The sequence below is a fragment of the Somniosus microcephalus genome, chromosome 21, assembly GCF_052327205.1.
Source record: "Somniosus microcephalus isolate GS21.2 chromosome 21, FLI_Smic_1.0, whole genome shotgun sequence".
Classification (NCBI taxonomy): domain Eukaryota; kingdom Metazoa; phylum Chordata; class Chondrichthyes; order Squaliformes; family Somniosidae; genus Somniosus; species Somniosus microcephalus.
The window spans coordinates 23898667-23917279 of record NC_141007.1 but is presented as its reverse complement, the minus strand read 5'-3'; the positions used below and the strand labels follow the sequence as shown (position 1 = coordinate 23917279).

Here is an 18613-nt window from a genome sequence, read left to right as displayed (position 1 = left end):
TCTCACCAATACCTTGTACAACTGAAGCAATACCTCCCTATTTTTATATTCTATCCCCCTAGCAATGAAAGCCAACATTCCACTGGCTGCCTTAATCACTTGCTGCACCTGCATACTAACCTTTTGAGTTTCGTGCACCAGGACCCCCAGATCCCTTTGTACTTCAGTACTTTCCAGTTTCTTGCCATTAAGATAATAACTTGCTCTACGATTTTTCCTGCCAAAGTGCATAACCTCACACTTTCCAGTATTGTATTCCATCTGCCAAATCTCTGCCCACTTACTTAGCCTGTCTATGTCCCCTTGCAGGTTTTTTATGTCCTCCTCACTCACTACTTTCCCTCCCATCTTAGTATCATCTGCAAACTTTGATATGTTACACTCGGTCCCCTCCTCCAAATCGTTAATATAGATTGTAAAGAGTTGGGGACCCAGCACTGACCCCTGTGGAACACCACTAGTTACTGATTGCCAGTCCGAGAATGAACCATTTATCCCAACTCTCTGCCTTCTGTTAGATAGCCAATCCTCTATCCATGCCAGAATATTACCCCCAATCCCGTGATTTTTTATCTTAAGCAATAATCTTTTGTGTGGCACCTTGTCAAATGCCTTTTGGAAGTCTAAATACACTACGTCCACTGGTTCCCCTTTATCCACCCTATATGTTACTTCCTCAAAGAACTCCAGCAAATTTGTCAAACATGACTTCCCCTTCATAAAACCATGCTGACTTTGTCCTATTAAATTATGATTATCCAAATGTCCTGTTACTGTCTCCTTAATAATGGACTCCAATATTTTACCTACCACAGATGTTAGGCTAACCGGTCTATAGTTTCCAGCCTTCTGTCTACTGCCCTTTTTAAATAAGGGCGTTACATTAGCAATTTTCCAGTCTGCTGGGACCTTTGCTGATTCCAGGGAGTTTTGGAAAATTATTACCAATGCATCCACAATCCCTACCGCCACTTCCCTCAAGACCCCAGGATGTAAGCCATCAGGTCCAGGTGATTTATCTGCCTTGAGTCCCATTATTTTACCGAGTACCACTTCCTTCGTGATTTTGATCGTGTTTAGCTCCCCCCCCCCCCCCCCCTATAGCCCCCTGTTTGTCCAGTGTTGGGATATTCTTAGTGTCTTCTACTGTAAAGACTGATACAAAATATTCATTGTGTTTTTGCCATCTCCATATTTCCCACCATTAATTTCCCGGTCTCTTCCTCTAAGGGACCAACATTTACTTTAGCCACCCTTTTTCTTTTTATATAACTATAAAAACTCTTACTATCTGTTTTTATATTTTTTGCTAATTTACTTTCATAATCTATCTTCCCTTTCTTAATCAATCTTTTTGTTATTTTTTGCTGTCTTTTAAAGTTTTCCCAATCATCTATCCTCCCACTAGATTTGGCTACCTTATGCCCTTGTTTTTAGTCGAATACTATCCTTAATTTCTTTACTTAGCCACGGATGGCTGTCTTTTCTTTTACACCCTTTTCTTCTCAGTGGAATATATTTTTTGGAAGTTGTAAAATAACTCCTTAAATGTACACCACTGATCATGTATCGTCTTACCCTTTAATCTATTTTCCCAGTCCACTCTACTCAATTCCACTCTCATACCTTCACATGATTTACCCTTGACAAAGCCATGCTGACTATCCCCGATTAATCCTTGCCTCTCCAAGTGGAGACTAATTTTGTCCCTCAGAATTTTTTCCAATAATTTCCCTACCACAGATGTTGGGCTCACTGGCCTGTAATTCCCTGGTTTATCCCTGCTACCCATCTTGAATAATGGTACTACGTTAGCTGTTCTCCAGTCCTCTGGCACATCCCCTGTGGCCAGAGAGGTTCTGAAAATTTGTGTCAGAGCCCCTGCAATCTCCTCCTTTGCCTCACACAACAGCCTGGGATACATCTCGTCCGGGCCTGGGGATTTATCCACTTTTTGGCCTGCTAAAACCGCTAGTACCTCCTCCCTCTCGATGCTAATATGTTCAAGTATGTCACAGTCCCCTTGCCCGATTTCTATGTCTACATCGTCTTTCTCCATAGTGAACACTGATGCAAAAAATTCATTCAAAACCCTGCCTACATCATCTGGCTCTACACACAGATTGCCACTTTGGTCCCTAATGGGCCCTATCCTTTCCCTGGTTATCCTCTTGCCCTTAATATACTTATAAAACATCTTAGGATTTTCCTTTATTTTGCTCGCCAGTGTTATTTCATGGCTCCTCTTCGCCCTCCTAATTTCTTTTTTAAGTATGCCCCTGCACTTTTTATACTCCTCTAGGGCTTCCTCCGTCTTTAGTCTTTTGTAACTGCCAAAAGCCCCCCTTTTTTTCCTAATGCATTTTTGTATATCCCTTGTCACCCAAGGTTCCCTTTGCTTGTTGGTCCCACCCTTGACTTTTACAGGAACATGTTGGCGTTGTACTCTCTCTATTTCCCTTCTGAAAGTCTCCCACTGCTTTGATGTGGATTTTCCTATAAGTAGCTGCTCCCAGTCCACTTTGGCCAGATCCTGCCTTATCATATTAAAATCAGCCTTCCCCCAATTTAGAACCCTTATTTCCGGGCCGTCTGTCTTTTTCCATGACCACCTTAAATCTCACCGAATTATGGTCACTGTCGCCAAAATGCTCTCCTACTGACACTTCCACCACTTGCCCGGCTACATTCCCTAGAATTAGGTCCAGTACCGCCCCCTCTCTTGTAGGACTTTCTACATGTTGGCTCAAAAAGCTCTCCTGGATGCACTTTAAGAATTCTGCACCCTCTAAGCCTTTCACACTCTGACTATCCCAATTAATATTGGGGAAGTTGAAATCCCCCACTATTATTACCCTATTATTTCTGCACTTCTGAGATTTGCCTACATATCTGTTCCTCTATCTCCCCCTGACTGTTTGGGGGCCTATAGTACACTCACAGCAAAGTGCTTGCCCCCTTTTTGTTTTTAAGTTCTACCCATATGGCCTCATTAGAGGAACGTGTTAATATATCATCCCTCCTTACAGCAGTAATTGATTCCTTAATTAATATTGCAACACCCCCTCCCCTTTTACACCCCCCTCCTGTCTCGCCTGAAGATTCTATACCCTGGAATATTGAGCTGCCAGTCCTGACCCTCCCTCAACCATGTCTCCGTGATAGCAACAATATCGTACACCCATGTGTTCAACAACAACTTCAGTTCATCCACCTTATTTGCAAGACTCCTTGCATTAAAATAAATGCCTTCCAGCCTTGCCATATTCCCTTTTGCCTTCACATATTTGCTCTGCCTTCCCAGCTGACTTGTTTTTTCCTCCGTATTTGGCTGTAAATCACCCCCTACTATAGTTCCACTCTGTATCCCATCCCCCTGCCAAGTTAGTTTAACCCCCCCCCCCCCCCCCCCCCCCCCCAGCAGTGCTAGCAAACCTCCCCGCAAGGATATTGGTCCCCCTCTGGTTCAGGTGTAAACCGTCCGACTTGTACAAGTCCCACCTTTCCCAGAAGCAGACCCAGTGAACCAGGAAACTAAAGCCCTCCCTCCTGCACCCCTTTAGCCACGCATTCATCTGTTCTATCTTCCTATTCCTATACTCACTAGCACGTGGCACCGGGAGTAATCCAGAGATTACAACCTTTGAGGTCCTGCTCTTTAATCTTCCACCTAGCTCCCTAAATTCTTGCTGCAGGACCTCATCCCTCTTTTTACCTATGTCGTTAGTGCCAATGTGGACCACGACCTCTGGCTGTTCACCCTCCCCCTCCAGAATGCCCTGCAGCCGCTCAGTGACATCCTTGACCCTGGCACCAGGGAGGCAACAAACCATCCTGGATTCACGTCTACGGCCACAGAAACGCCTATCTGTTCCCCTTACTACAGAATCCCCTACCACTATTGCTCTCCCACTCTTTTTCCTCCCTGGGCAGCAGGAGCACCCCCAGTGCCAGGAAGTTGGCTGCTGCTGCCTTCCCCTGGTGAGTCATCCCCCTCAACAGTATCCAAATCGGTATACCTGTTTGAGAGGGGAATGGTCACGGGGGTCTCCTGCACTACCTGCCTGCTTCTATTGCTCTGCCTGGTGGTCACCCATTTCCCTTCTTCCTGTGCAGCCCTTACCTGCGGTGTGACCAACTCACTAAACGTGTTATCCACGACCCTCTCAGCATCGTGAATGCTCCACAACCCATCCACCCGCAGCTCCAGCGCCTCAATGCGGTCTGCTAGTAGCCGCAGCTGGATGCATTTCCGGCACACGTGGTCATCAGGGGCACCGGCAGTGTCCCTGAATTCCCACATAGAGCAAGAGGAGCATAACACGGGGCTGGGCTCTCCTGGCATGACTTACCCTTTAATTAATTTAAATTAATTCACTATCGCCAATTAAAGATATCTCTAAAGCGCTTGTATGGTCTACCAACAGTCCCTGCTACACCAGAAAAGACCCTAGTAACTATAAACTACAGAGTTAAAGTTTAAAAAAGAGAAATACTCACCAACCAATCACTTACCTGCTCCCTGGTGACGTCACACTCTGATTACTTTTTACCTCTCTCCCCGCTGCTGAGTTGGTGTGCCTCACTGCTCCCTGGAACTGGTCGGGCCTCACTGCTCCCTGGAACTGGTCGGGCCTCACTGCTCCCTGGAACTGGTCGGGCCTCGGTGCTCGCGCCGGTTTTTATACCGGGCTCCTCCTCGCCTCACTGCTCCCTGGAACTGGTCGGGCCTCGGTGCTCGCACCGGTTTTTATACCGGGCTCCTCCTCGCCTCACTGCTCCCTGGAACTGGTCGGGCCTCGGTGCTCGCGCCGGTTTTTATACCAGGCTCCTCCTCGCCTCACTGCTCCCTGGAACTGGTCGGGCCTCGCTGCTCGCGCCGGTTTTTATACCGGTCTCCTCCTCGCTGCTCCCTGGAACTGGTCGGGTCTCGGTGCTCGCGCCCGTTTTTATACCGGGCTCCTCCTCGCCTCACTGCTCCCTGGAGAGCAGGGAGGTTATGATGGAGCTGTACAAAATGCTGGTGAGGCCACAGCTGGAGTACTGTGTGCAGTTCTGGTCGCCTGACTATAGGAAGGACGTGATTGCTTTGGAGAGGGTGCAGAGAAGATTCACCAGGATGTTACCTGGGATGGAGCGCCTCAGCTATGAAGAAAGACTAAACAGGCTGGGGTTGTTTTTCTTGGAGCAAAGAAGGCTGAGGGGGGACCTGATTGAGGTGTACAAAATGATGAGGGGCATAGATAGGGTAGATAAAGAGGAACTTTTCCCCTTAGTAGGGGGGGGGTCAATAACAAGAGGGCATAGATTCAAGGTAAGGGGCAGGAGGTTTAGAGGGGATTTGAGGAGGAACTTTTTCACCCAGAGGGTGGTTGGAATCTGGAACTCACTGCCTGAAAGGGTGGTAGAGGCAGGAACCCTCATAACATTCAAGAAGCATTTGGATGAGCACTTGAAATGCCATTGCATACAAGGCTGTGGACCAAATGCTGGAAAATGGGATTAGACTGGACAGGGATTGATGGTCGGCGCAGACACGATGGGCCGAAGGGCCTCTTTCTGTGCTGTATAACTCTATGACTCTCTGACTCTCCTTTATTCAAGCTTAGCACGCTTCTTTGAGATCCAACCTTCTCACCCTCTAATTGAATATGGAATTCAACCATGTTATGGTCACTCATTCCAAGGGGATCCTTTACTAGGACATTTTTAATTAATCCCGTCTCGTTACACAGGACCAGATCTAAGGTTGCTTGCCCCCCCTGGTCGGTTCAGTTACATACTGCTCAAGAAACCCATCCCTAATACACTCACTGAACTCATCCTCGAGGCAGCCCTGCCCAATTTGATTTGTCCAATTAATATGATAGTTAAAATCCCCCATAATTATAGATGTTCCCTTATTACAAGCCTCAACTATTTCCTGATTGATACTCCGTCCAACAGAGTTGCAACTGTTCGGAGGCCTATAGACTACGCCCACTAGTGTTTTTTTCCCCTTATTATTCCTTACCTCCACCCAAACTGTTTCATTATCCTGATCTTTTGACCCAATATCATTTCTCTGTATTAGTGATTCCTTCCTTTATTAACATAGCCACCCCACCTCTCCTTCCTTCCTGCCTGTCCTTCCTGATCGTTAAATAACCTGGTATGTTTAATTCCCAGGCATTGTCACCCTGCAGCCATGTTTCTGTAATGGCCACAAGATCATACCCATATGTGGTTATTTGTGCCATTAACTCGTCTATTTTGTTACGAATGTTCCGTGCATTCAGATAGAGAACTTTCAAATATGTTTTGTGACACTTAGTTCCTGCTTTTGCCCTTTTTATTACTTTACCTTTTACTCCATACCTTCTGCCCCTTCCTGACATGCTCTGGTTTTTAATTTCCCCACTGCTACCTAAGTCTATGACCTCCTCTGTTGTCATTTTTATTATTTGCTCTCTGGGAACCTCCCCTCTCTCTTCCCCCCCCCCCCCCCCCCCCCCCCCCACTAGTTAGTTTAAAGCCCTCTCTACAGCCCTAGTTATATGATCCGCCAGGACTCTAGTCCCAGCACTGGCCAAGTGAAGCCCGTCCCAACGGAACAGCTCCCTCCTGCCCCAGTACTGGTGCCAATGTCCCAGGAAGCAAAACCCATTTCTCCCACACCAGTCTTTGAGCCACGCATTTAACTCTCTAATTTTATTTGTCCTAGCCAAATTCGCTCGTGGCTCAGGTAATAATCCAGAGATTATTACCCTTGAGGTTCTGTTTTTTAATTTGACCCCTAGCTGCTCATACTCCTTTAACAGAACCGGCTTCCTAGTCCTATCTATGTCGTTTGTACCAACATGGACCACGACGACTGGATCCACCCCCTCCCACTGCAAGTTTCTTTCCAGCCCAGAGGAGATGTCCTTAACCCTGGCACCGGGTAGGCAACACAGCCTTCGGGACTCTCGCTCTCGGCTGCAGAGAACTCTATCTATCTCCCTAATAATACTATCCCCTACCACTACAACATTTCTATTCACTCCCCCCTCTTGAATGGCCCCCCGTTCCACGGTGCTGTGGCCAGGTTGCTCTTCCTCCCTGCAGTCCCTGCTCCTGTCCCCACAGGGAGTTAAGAACCTCGAACCTGTTGGTCAAGAGCAAGGGCTGCGGCTCCTCCAGCTCTACCTCCTGGATCCCCGTACCTGCCTCACTCGTAGTCACACCGTCCTGTCCCTGACCATGGGCTACATCTGAATTACTTAACTTCATAGGTGTGACCACCTCCTGATACAGAGTCCAGGTACTTCTCCCCCTCCCTGATGTGTCGCAGTGTCTGAAGCTCAGACTCCAGCTCATCAACACGGAGCTGGAGTTCCTGTAGCAGCAGACACTTGTCACAGACGTAATCACCGTGAGCCTCAATGGGGTTCACCGGCTCCCACGTCTCGCAACAGTAACACATCACCTGCTCCATTCTATTTAATTAATTACATTTTTTATTGTTGGTTATGGACACCCTCTGCCTGATTTTAGATGCTAGTATCCCCTTTAATTAATTGGATTTAAATTAAATCAGTCCCTCCAGTTACACCAGTTAAATGGTTTACCAACAGTCACTCTGCACCAGAAAGGCCTTGGTACACCACAGCAACCTTAAAAACTATAAACCACAGACTTAAAGTTTTAAAACGAGAGAAATACTCCAACCAATCACCTACCTGTTTTGTGGTGACGTCACACCTTGAATACTTTTTACCTCTCTCCTTGCCTGAGATTGGAGATTGGTGAGGCCTACCTGAGCCTCTGGGGCCTCTTGTAATCGCTCTGCCGCGCTGCTCCGCCTCCACCCGCTGCCGATGCCGCACGGAGGCCTACCTGAGCCTCTGGGGCCTCTTGTAGTTGCTCTACTTGCATTTATATAGCGCCTTTCATGACCGGAGGAGATCCCAAAACCCCTTACAGCCAAGTACTTTTTTTGAAATGCGGTCATGTAGGAATTGCAGCAGTGAATTTGTGCACAGCAAGGCCCCACAAACAGCAAAGTGATAATGACCAGATATTCTGTTTTTGTGGTGTTGGTTGAGATTTAAATACGGACACTGAGGAGGACTTCCCTGCTCTTCGAAATAGTGCAATGGGATCTTTTACTCGCTCTGAGGGGGCAGACGTGGCCTCCAATGTCTCATTCGAAAGATAGCACCTCTGACGATGCAGCACTCCCTCAGTACTGGATTGGAGTTTCCTCCTAGAGTTTGTGCTCAAGACTCTGGAGTGGGACTTGCATCCACAACCTTCTGACTTGGAGGTGAGCGTGCTACCACTGAGTCACAGCTGACCGGCTCTCTTTAGTATGGTGTGCTGGTACCATTATTTTCCAGTTAAGAGTAAATGACTGGCCAAACTAATTGGTTCTGGAAGCTTGCCATTTTATAACTTTCAAATTGATTGACTCTGTAAAAAAGGGAAACTTGCAAATAGGATCATACAGCACAGAAGGAGGCCATTCGGCTCATCGTGCCTGTGCTGTCTCTTTGGTAGAGCTATTCAATTAATCCCACTACCCTGCTCTTTCTCCGTACCTTCGTAATTTTTTTCCCCTTCAAGTATTTATCTAATTCTCTTCTAAATGTTACTGTTGAATTTGCTTCCACCACCCTTTCCGGCAGTACATTCCAGATCACAACAACTTGCGGTGTTTGTTTCCTCATGTCACCTCTGGTTCTTTTGCCAATCACCTTAAATCTGTGTCCTCTGGTTACCGGCCCTTCTGCCACTGGACACAGTTTCTCTGTATTTACTCCATCAAAACCATTCATGATTTTTTAATACCTCTATAAATCTCCTCTGCTCTAAGGAGAACAAGAACAACCCCAGCTTCTCCTGTCTCTCCACATAACTGAAGTCCCTCATCCCTGGTACCATTCTAGTAAGTCTCTTCTGCACCCTCTCCAAGGCCTTGACATCCTTCCTAAAGTGTGGTGGCCAGAATTGAACACAATACTCCAGCTGAGGCCTAACCTGTGTTTTATAAAGTTTTAGCATAACTTCCTTGTTTTTGTACTCCTCCTCTATTAATAAAGCCAAGGATCCAATATGCTTTAACAGCCTTCTCAGCTTGTCACCTTCAAAGGTTTGTGTACATGCAAATAGAGGTTCCGAAAGCTCCACACATCTGAGTTTATCCAGTGAATAGCTAAGCCGTACACAGCAGGAAAAAACAAGGTTTAATCATCCTTGGTCTTTGCTGAGTTTAAAAAAAAAATAACCACGCTAGTAAATCAACAAATACAAAAATCTGATGACCTTGGAGCCTAGTTTAAGTCTCCATTAAAAAGCTGTTTAATTAATGGTAAACTTCAACAATACAAAATGGCCATACCATCAAAATTGTTAAATTTTGCATGGCTGTGCTTATTTAAAATTTGTGTGCACCTGATTTTTCTCCTATTTTAAGCTGTACCTTGTATTGACTAGTCTAAGAAAAATATCTATTTAAAAGCAACAGGCAAAGGCATTGACTCCAAGATATAATGACTCTAAGAGTAAATCCCCACTGCAGTATTGTGGAATGTTTGTTTCTAGCCTGTTCCTAAATTATTTTCACTGGTTGGATTGTTGATGCAACATTACTGACTGCAATTGTAATGTTTCTAATTAATGCTAATGCAGGTTAACAAAAATTGATCAAATTACCCTGCAATCAGCATAGTAATTGTGCTGAATAAAGTTTTTTCTTTGAAAAAGATTGTATAATCTAGTAGCCTTGTATAACCTTTTTACATATAATTTATGCAACGTGGTTTGAAGTTTCTGGGAGTTTATTTTTTGCTAGATGCATTCTAACCTAAAGGATTAGTTTCTTCACTTTTTCAGTAGAGAAGTCATCGAATCATAGAATGATACAGCACAGAAGGAAACCATTTGCTCATTGTGCCTGTGCGGCCCTTTGGTCGTGCTATCCAATAGTCTCATTCCCCTGTTTTTTCCCCATGAAGACATGAACAGAACACAGTCCCCAAGTAGCAGTAAGCCAAGTAGAATTGACAACTTCAATATAAATGAGATGGAATAGGCTATAGAGACTTGAAACCAATAGATTCACAAGGATAGATTGTATTTATCCCAGAAGGCTGAGAGACAAGGGAGGAGATTTGTAATGAGTGACTGACTCATTATGAGGGAGTTGGTAAACACTGGGGAGGTCCCAGTAGATTGGAAATGGGCCAACATGATTCCTTTTTCAAAAAGGATAACGAAACAGATGAGACACAAGGGGGACATGCAAGCACTGCTAACAGTTCGAAGAGTTACTAGGCTGGTCTATAGCATCAGAGGATTGAGTTTTGAGGAAAGACTGGAGAAACTTGGCTTTTCAACCTTTAAAGCAGACAGTTGAGAACTGACCTTGGAGAAGTGCACAAGGTATCAAACTGCATGGAAAAAAGTACTAAACTGGAAGTAGGATCACAGGAGAAGGGGGACACAAATTCAAACTAGTGAAAGGGAAATTTAGGACTGATGTCATAAAGTTCTTCAGTGGGTTCAACTCATGGAATGGACTTCTGGCTAGAGTCGAGGAGGCAAAAATCTTAGAACCATTGAATGCCAGGGTAATTCTAGGGTCTTTGTGGAGGATGATCTAAAATCAACTGGCTGCTTTCATCCATATGCAAGTGACTGTGCTTAAAAGTCACGCAGAATTGTGGAAATTTACAGCACAGAAGGAGGCCATTCGGCCCATCTTGTCCGCGCCGGCCAACAAAGAGCTATCCACCCTAATCCCACTTTCCAGCACTTGGTCAGTAGCCTTGTAGGTTATGGCACTTCAAGTGTATATCCAAGTACTTTTTAAATGTGATGAGGGTCTCGGCCTCTCCCACCCTTTCAGGCAGTGAGTTCCAGACCCCACCACCCTCTGGGTGAAAACATTTCTCCTCAAGCCCCCTCTAAATGTCCGACCAATTATTTTAAATCTATGCCCCCTGGTTATTGACCCTTCTGCTAAGGGAAATAGGTCCTTCCTATCCACTCAACCTAGGCCCCATATAATTTTATACACTTCAATTAGGCCTCCCCTCAGCCTCCTCTGTTCCAAAGAAAACAACCCCAGCCTATCCAATCTTTCCTCATAGCTAAAATTCCCCAGCACAGGCAACATCTTCGTAATTCTCCTCTGCACCCACTCTAGTGCAATCACATCCTTCCTGTAACGTGGTGACCAGAACTGCTGTAGTATTCTAGTTGCGGCTTAACTAGTGTTTTATACAGTTCATGCATAACCTCCCTGCTCTTATATTCTATGCCTCGGCTAATAAAGGCAAGTATCCCGTATGCCGCCTTAACCACCTTGCCTACCTGTCCTGCTACCTTCAGAGATCTGTGGACATGCACTCCAAGGTTCCTCTGATCTTCTGCACTTCTCGGTGTCCTACCATTTAATGTGTATTCCCTTGCCTTGTTAGCCCTCCCCAAATGCATTACCTCACACTTCTCCAGATTGAATTCCATTTGCCACTGTTCCTGCAGTCTGCAGCCGCCGCCTTCATTATCAACCATACAGCCAATTTTTGTATTGTCTGCAAACTTTTTAATCATACTTCCTGCATTCAAGCCCAAATCAATAATATATACCACAAAAAGCAGAGGACCCAGTACTGAGCCCTGTGGAACCCCACTGGAAACAGCCTTCCAGTCACACAAACACCCTTCGATCATTAGCCTTTGTTTCCTGCCTCTGAGCCAATTTTGGATCCAACTTGCCACTTTGCCTTGGATCCCATGGGCTTTTACTTTCGTGACCAGTCTGCCATGTGGGACCTTATCAAAAGCCTTGCTAAAATCCATATAGACTACATCAAACTCACTACCCTCATCGTGGAAATTTCTTGTTGCCTCCTCAAAAAATTCAATCAAGTTAGATAGACGCGACCTTCCCTTGACAAATCCATGCTGACTGTCCCTGATTAATCCGTGTCTTTCTAAATGAAGATTTATCCTGTCCCTCAGAATTTTTTCCAATAATTTTCTAACCACCGAGGTTAGGCTGACTGGCCTGTAATTACTCGGTCTATCCCTTTCTCCCTTTTTAAACAACTCATGTATATTTGGGTGCTGGGGAGCCTCTGGCATCTTCCCACGTGATTACGTGTGAGCTTGGACAGTGAACATATGACTGTTTGACCAGGTGAACATCATAACTCAATCTCTCAGCTGAAAAAGCATTCAGTTTGTGTATTGTAACTGTGCAGTGTTCATAATCCCATTTCTTTGCCTTTTTATTTTATATTTGGCTAATATAGATTGTTACTCAGATTTGTTCATGATGGCAAATGAATAAGTTAATTAAATCTCTCCATGCTGTAAAATTTAGGTTGGAGAAATTTTCATAATGGTTTGTTTTTGCTGCTTTTGATTATAGGCTAAACCCATCTACGGAGGCTGGTTGTGTTTGGCACCTGAAGGCACCGATTTTGAAAATCCAATGCAGAGATCTAGGGTAAGTTTCCAAGTGTGTCTTTTTTTTAAATTTACTTTTTGAAATTTAGTCTCCTATGTGTATAACTTCTAGACTGGTGCTAGATTTTTTTTTTTAAATCGTTTTAATCTGTAACTACAAGTATTCTAAATATCTATGGGAAATTTTAAAATTGTTAGGGGTTCAAATTTCTTCAGTGGACACAGCAAAGACTATGGGCCCTGACAACAACCCAGCTCTGGCAATGTAAAACTGTGCTTCAGAGCTAGCTGGGTCACTAGCTAAGCTGTTCCACTGCAGCTACAAAAGTGGCATCTACCTGACAATGTGGAAAATTGCCCAGTTATGTCCTGTCCACAAAGAGTATGACAAATCCAACCGGGCCAATTACTGCCCTACCTACCTACTCTCCATCATCAGCAAAGCGATGGATGGAGTTGTCAACAGTGCTATCAAGGAGCACTTACTGATCAATAACCTACTCATTGATGCTCAGTTTAAGTTCCACCAGGACCACTCTGCTCCAGACCTCATTGCAATCTTGGTTTAAACATGGGCACGACCTGAATTTCAGAGGTGAGGCGAGAGTGACATCAAGGTAGCATTCAACCGAAGGTGGCATCAAGGAGCCCTGGTAAAACTGAAAACAATGGGGATCAGGGGAAAAACTTTCCAGTGGCTGGAGTCATACCTGGCACAAAGGAAGATGGTTGTGATTGTTGGATGCCAATCATCTCAGTTCCAGGGCATCACTGCAGGAGTTCCTCAGGGCAGTGTCCTCAGCCTAACAATCTTCTGCTGCTTCATCAGTGACCTTCCCTCCATCATAAGGTCAGAAGTGGGGCTGATGATCGCACAGCGTTGAGCTCCGTTTGCAATTCCTCAGATAATGAAGCAGTTCAAACTCTTTCGATTCAGGAATTGTCACCTTGGATTGGAAAGCTGCCAGTGTCACTCCATTATTTAAGAGGGTGTACGAGGGTAGCCGAGGGCATACAGGGTTGTACGGAGTAGCAGAGAGCGTACGGGATCATATAAAGTGCATGAGGGTGTATGGAGTTTAAGAATGGTGCAAGTGGCATTAAAGGAGGGTCTGCGAGTTTCTACAAGGTCTAAGGAGGGTGCGCGAGTATTAACTGGGTGTAAGCAGGCGAGCCAAGGGTGTTTTTGGGGGGGGGGGGGGGGGGGGGGGGGGGGAGGGGGGGTGGAGTCTAAGCAGGGCAGCCGAGGGTATTGACGGTCTAAGCAGGGTAGCCGAGGGAGTTGAAGCGGTGGTCTAAGGATTGTGTGCAAGTTATGGATGTACGAGGGTATCTGAGGATGTACAGGGTATCCGAGGGGGTGGGGGGGGGGTTAGGTGCACGGGAGTAGCCCAGGACGTACAGGGTTGTGCGGGGGTAGTCGAGGGTGTACAGAGCGTATGAGGATACCGAGGATGTACGGGAGTACGAAGGTATCAGAGTGTGGGGTGTCAAAGTGTACGAGTGTGTATGGGGTTTCAGGTTGATGCACCAGTGCGAACGGCATTAAAGGAGGGTGTGCGAGCTTGTACAGTGTCTAAGGAGGGTGCACGAGTGTTAACTGGGTGTAAGCAGGCTAGCTGAGGGTGTTGGAGATCTAAGCAGGGTATACGAGGGTGGGGGGTTGGGTAGAGGATCTACGGAGTATGTACGAGTTATTTCCATGGGAGATTTGCAGGGGTCACAAAGTAAAAGGGTCGAGCCAGACCCCGTCATGTCGACTGCTGTATTTCCTGATGCTTTCATTAAAAACGTGAACTGCACAGACTCCACATTTGTTCTTCAAGCTGCCTCTGGGGAATGAAGAGAACCTTTCAGTCAACTCTTAGCACTTTCCAGGAATGCACAAGTTTTTTTTTCACCTGCGTGTGGGGGAGGTGACCTCTCTTTTTAGTTTTAGATGGGCTAAGCGTTAAAAGTTGCATGCTGTACATTATGCTGCTTGAACCTTGGAAACCCATGCAGCTAGTCAGTGGGCAGCAGTGACAACGGGCACTTTTTTTTGATCATTTGACTCCAGAATTGCTTGTAGTTATTTTTGTCCCCAATAATCTGTCACTCACCATTTTGAATGGTTGTGTGCTGAGGAAACTACAGCTATTTATTCCAACCCATCTGCAGCCTGATCCAGTTTCCCCAGTAACACATGATACAAAGAAGGACAAGGTTAGCTTGCAGTAATTACTTATCCCCTCAACATTGAAGAACGAAGAAAAGAGCATTTACATTTTTATATAGGGCATAAAAAGTGCAAACCAAGCACTGGGGCTCATTTCTAGAGGATTAGAATTGAAAAGCGGAGAAGTTATGTTAACCTTGCACAGAACCTTGTTTAGACCACAGTTGGCGTATTGTGCACAGTTCTGGTCTCCATATTACAAAAAGGATATTGAGGCACTGGAGAAGCTACAAGGAATAGAGAGTTGTATATCCAAGTTTGCTAACAGCACTAAGTTAGGTGGCACAGTAAATTGTGTAGATGGGAGCAGAAAGTTGAAACGGTATATTGATAGATTGTGAGTGGGCAATAGTGTGGCAGATGGAGTTCAATGTAGGAAAGTGTGAGGTCATCCACTTTGGACCTAAAAGATAGATCAGAGTATTTTCTAAATGGTGAGAAGTTAGGAACTGTGGAGGTGCAGAGAGATTTCGGGGTCCAGGTACAGAAATCACTCCAAGCTAGTGGACGGGTACAAAAAATAGTTAAAAAGGCTAATGGAATGTTGGCCTTTATCTCAAGAGAGCTGGAATACAAAGGATGTGGAAGTTATGTTGCAGCTGTACAGAGCTCTGGAGTGCTGCATTCAGTTCTGGACACTGCACCTCCGGAAGGATATATTAGCCTTGGAGGGAGTGCAGCGCAGATTCATCAGAATGATAATGGGGCTAAAAGGGTTAAATTGTGAGGACAGTTTGCATAGACAGGCTTGTGTGCCCTTGAATATAGAAGATTAAGATGTGATCTAATTGAGGTGTTCAAGATGATCAAAGGAGTTGATGGGATAAACAGAGAGAATCTATTTCCTCTGGTGGGAGAGTCAAGAACAAGGGAGCATAACCTTAAAATTAGAGCCAGGCTGTTCAGGGGTGATGTCAGAAAGCACTTCTTCACACAAAGGGTAGTGGAAATCTGGAACTCTTTCTTCCACCACGCCCCCCCCCCCCCCCCCCCCCCCCCCAATAAAAAGCTGTTGAGGCTTGGTCAATTGAGAATAACAAAACTGAGAATGATAGATTAATCATCTCAGCCCCAGGACATTGCTGCAGGAGTTCCTCAGGGCAGTGTCCTGGGCCCTACCATCTTCAGCTGTTTCATCAATGACCTTCCCTCCATCATAAGGTCAGAAGTGGGGATGTTCGCTGATGATTGCACAGTGTTCAGTTCCATTCGCAACTCAGATAATGAAGCAGTCTGTGCCCGCATGCAGCTAGACCTGGTTGACATTCAGGCTTGGGCTGATGTGTGGCGCGAATGTTATTTGCGCCACACAAGTGCCAGGCAACAACCATCTCCAACAAGCAAGAGTCTAACCACCGCCCCTTGACATTCAACGGCATTACCATTGCCGAATCCCCCACCATTAGCATTCTGGGGGTCACCATTGACCAAAATCTTAACTGGACCAGCCACATAAATACTGTGGCAACAAGAGCAGGTCAGAGGCTGGGTATTCTGCAGTGAGTGTCTCACCTCCTGACTCCCCAAAGCCTTTCCACCATCTACAAGGCACACGTAAGGAGTGTGATGGAATACTCTCCGCTTGCCTGGATGAATGCAGCTCCAACAACACTCAAGAAGCTCGACACCATCCAGGACAAAGCAGCCCGCTTGATTGGCACCTCATCTACCACCTTAAACATTCACTCCCTCCACCACCAGCGTATTGTGGCTGCAGTGTATACCCTCTACAAAATGCACTGCAGCAGCTCGCCAAGGCTTCTTCGGCAGCACCTCCCAAACCCACGACCTCTACTACCTAGAAGGACAAGGGCAGCAGGCGCATGGGAACACCATCGCCTGCAAGTTCCCTTCCAAGTTACACACCATCCTGACTTGGAAATATAGAATCATAGAAATTTACAGCACAGAAGGAGGCCATTCAGCCCATCTTGTCCATGCCGGCTGACAAAGAGCTAGCCACCCTAATTCAACTTTCCAGCACTTGGTCCGTAGCCTTGTAGGTTACGGCACTTCAAGTGCATATCCAAGTACTTTTTAAATGTGATGAGAGTTTCTGCCTCTACCATCCTTTCAGGTAGTGAGTTCCAGACCCCCACCACCGTCTGGGTGAAATAATTTCTCCTCAAATCCCCTCTAAACCTCCTACTAATTACTTTAAATCTATGCCCCCTGGTTATTGACCTTTCCGCTTAAGGGAAATAGGTCCTTCCTATCCACTCTATATAGGCCCCTCAATTTTATACACCTCAATTAGGTCTCCCCTCAGCCTCTTCCATTCCAAAGAAAACAACCTCAGCCTATCCAATCTTTCCTCATAGCTAAAATTCCCCAGCCCAGGCAACATATACCGTCATTCCTTCATCGTCGCTGGGTCAAAATCCTGGAACTCCCTCCCTAACAGCACTGGGAGTACCTTCACCACACGGACTGCAGCAGTTCAAGAAGGCTACTCCACCACCACCTCGAGGGCAATTAAGGATGGGCAATAAATACTGGCCTTGCCAGTGACGCCCACATCCCAGGAACAAAAAAAAAGTCTTTCCATCATCTACAAGGCACAAGTCAGGAGTGGGATGGAATACTGTCCACTTGCCTGGATGAGTGCAACTACAACAACACACGATACTCAATACCATCCTGGACAAAGCAGCCCACTTGAGCAACACATTATCTATTAGCCGAAACAACCACACCCTCCACCATCGGGGTACCATGGCTGCAGTGTGTTCTATCTACAAGATGCACTGTAGCATCTCGCCAAGGCTTCTTTGACACGGCCTCCCAAACCTGCGACCTCTACCACCTAGAAGGATAAAGACAGCAGATGCATGGGGACATCACCACATCCAAGTCACACATCATCCTGACCATCACCATTACTTCATTGTCCTGGAAAACTCTACCTAACAGCATTGTGGGAACGCTGTCACCACATTGACTGCAGCAAATCAAGAAGGCGGCCCACTGCCATGTTCTCAAGGGAAACTAGGGATCGACAATAAATGCCAGCCTTTCCGGAAATGCCCACCTCTTAAAAATTAAAAAAAAAAAAAGACATGATGGTCCATATTTCCTCATGGATGCCTTTGCTTCTTCATTGCTTTCTCCAAGTGGTGTTCAACATCGAGGATTCATTGTAGGCAGGGGCAGTAATGAGGAGGTTTCCTGAGCCTTGTTATACTTGAAGCCATGAGGCATCATGGGGTCTGAAGTCAATGTTAAAGACTTCCCGGGCCATGCCTGCATACTGTATACCTCTGTGCCCCCACCTCGTATAAGCATGTTCTCTCAGTCCAACAGCACAAACCCAAGGATGGTTTTTGAGGAAGGAGTCTGCGGTGTTGGCTGACCGGTATCAAGCCTCTCTTTTGACTATTCTCTAGGTCAGCTCTCCCAACTTGAAGGCACCAGTCCTCAAAATGTTACTGAAGAGGACTTTGCAGGATCAATTTCGGCTGGGCTTGCTTGAGTTTTTTCCTAATTTTATGCCTGGGTGGTCGCCAATTAAGTCCATCCTCTTCTGCAATTGTTCTGCGACTGAGTGGCTCGCTAGACCACTTCATTGACCATCGAGTTTCACATGGAAGCCACACTAGGTCACTGACAGGCTCCGCTCCCTAAAGACATGAGTGAACCATTGGGTTTTTATGACTAAATGGCAGCTTTAGGCATTTTTCCAGATGTATTGAATTCAGTTCTACAGCTTGCTATGGTGGGATTTGAACTCACTACCTCTGGATTGGTAGTCCAGCACAGTAATCACTACACTACTATGCTCTTGTGCTTTGGCGGAACTCTGGAAATAAATCGCTAGTAAAATCTGTGCTGAAAACGAATTCACAAAGACCTTCTAGCATCAGATGTACTTTTACAAAATGTTCTCAAGTGCTCAGCCATACACTGATGACCTATCAATTGTGAGATTATGCTATGATGATACTAATGACTTTGGGG

The 18613-nt window shown here is 45.8% G+C and overlaps 1 protein-coding gene across 3 annotated transcripts in view; it reads left to right on the top strand.

Annotated features, from left to right (window-relative positions):
- The window catches only part of LOC147102652 (uncharacterized), a 449465-nt gene that overhangs the window by 36695 nt on the left and 394157 nt on the right, over nt 1-18613 (top strand). For all 3 annotated transcript variants that reach the window (XM_085963336.1, XM_085963337.1, XM_085963338.1), the window contains exon 2: nt 12401-12478. In XM_085963336.1, coding sequence (XP_085819462.1) covers nt 12401-12478 — 78 coding nt within the window. The remainder of the gene's footprint in view (nt 1-12400; nt 12479-18613) is intronic.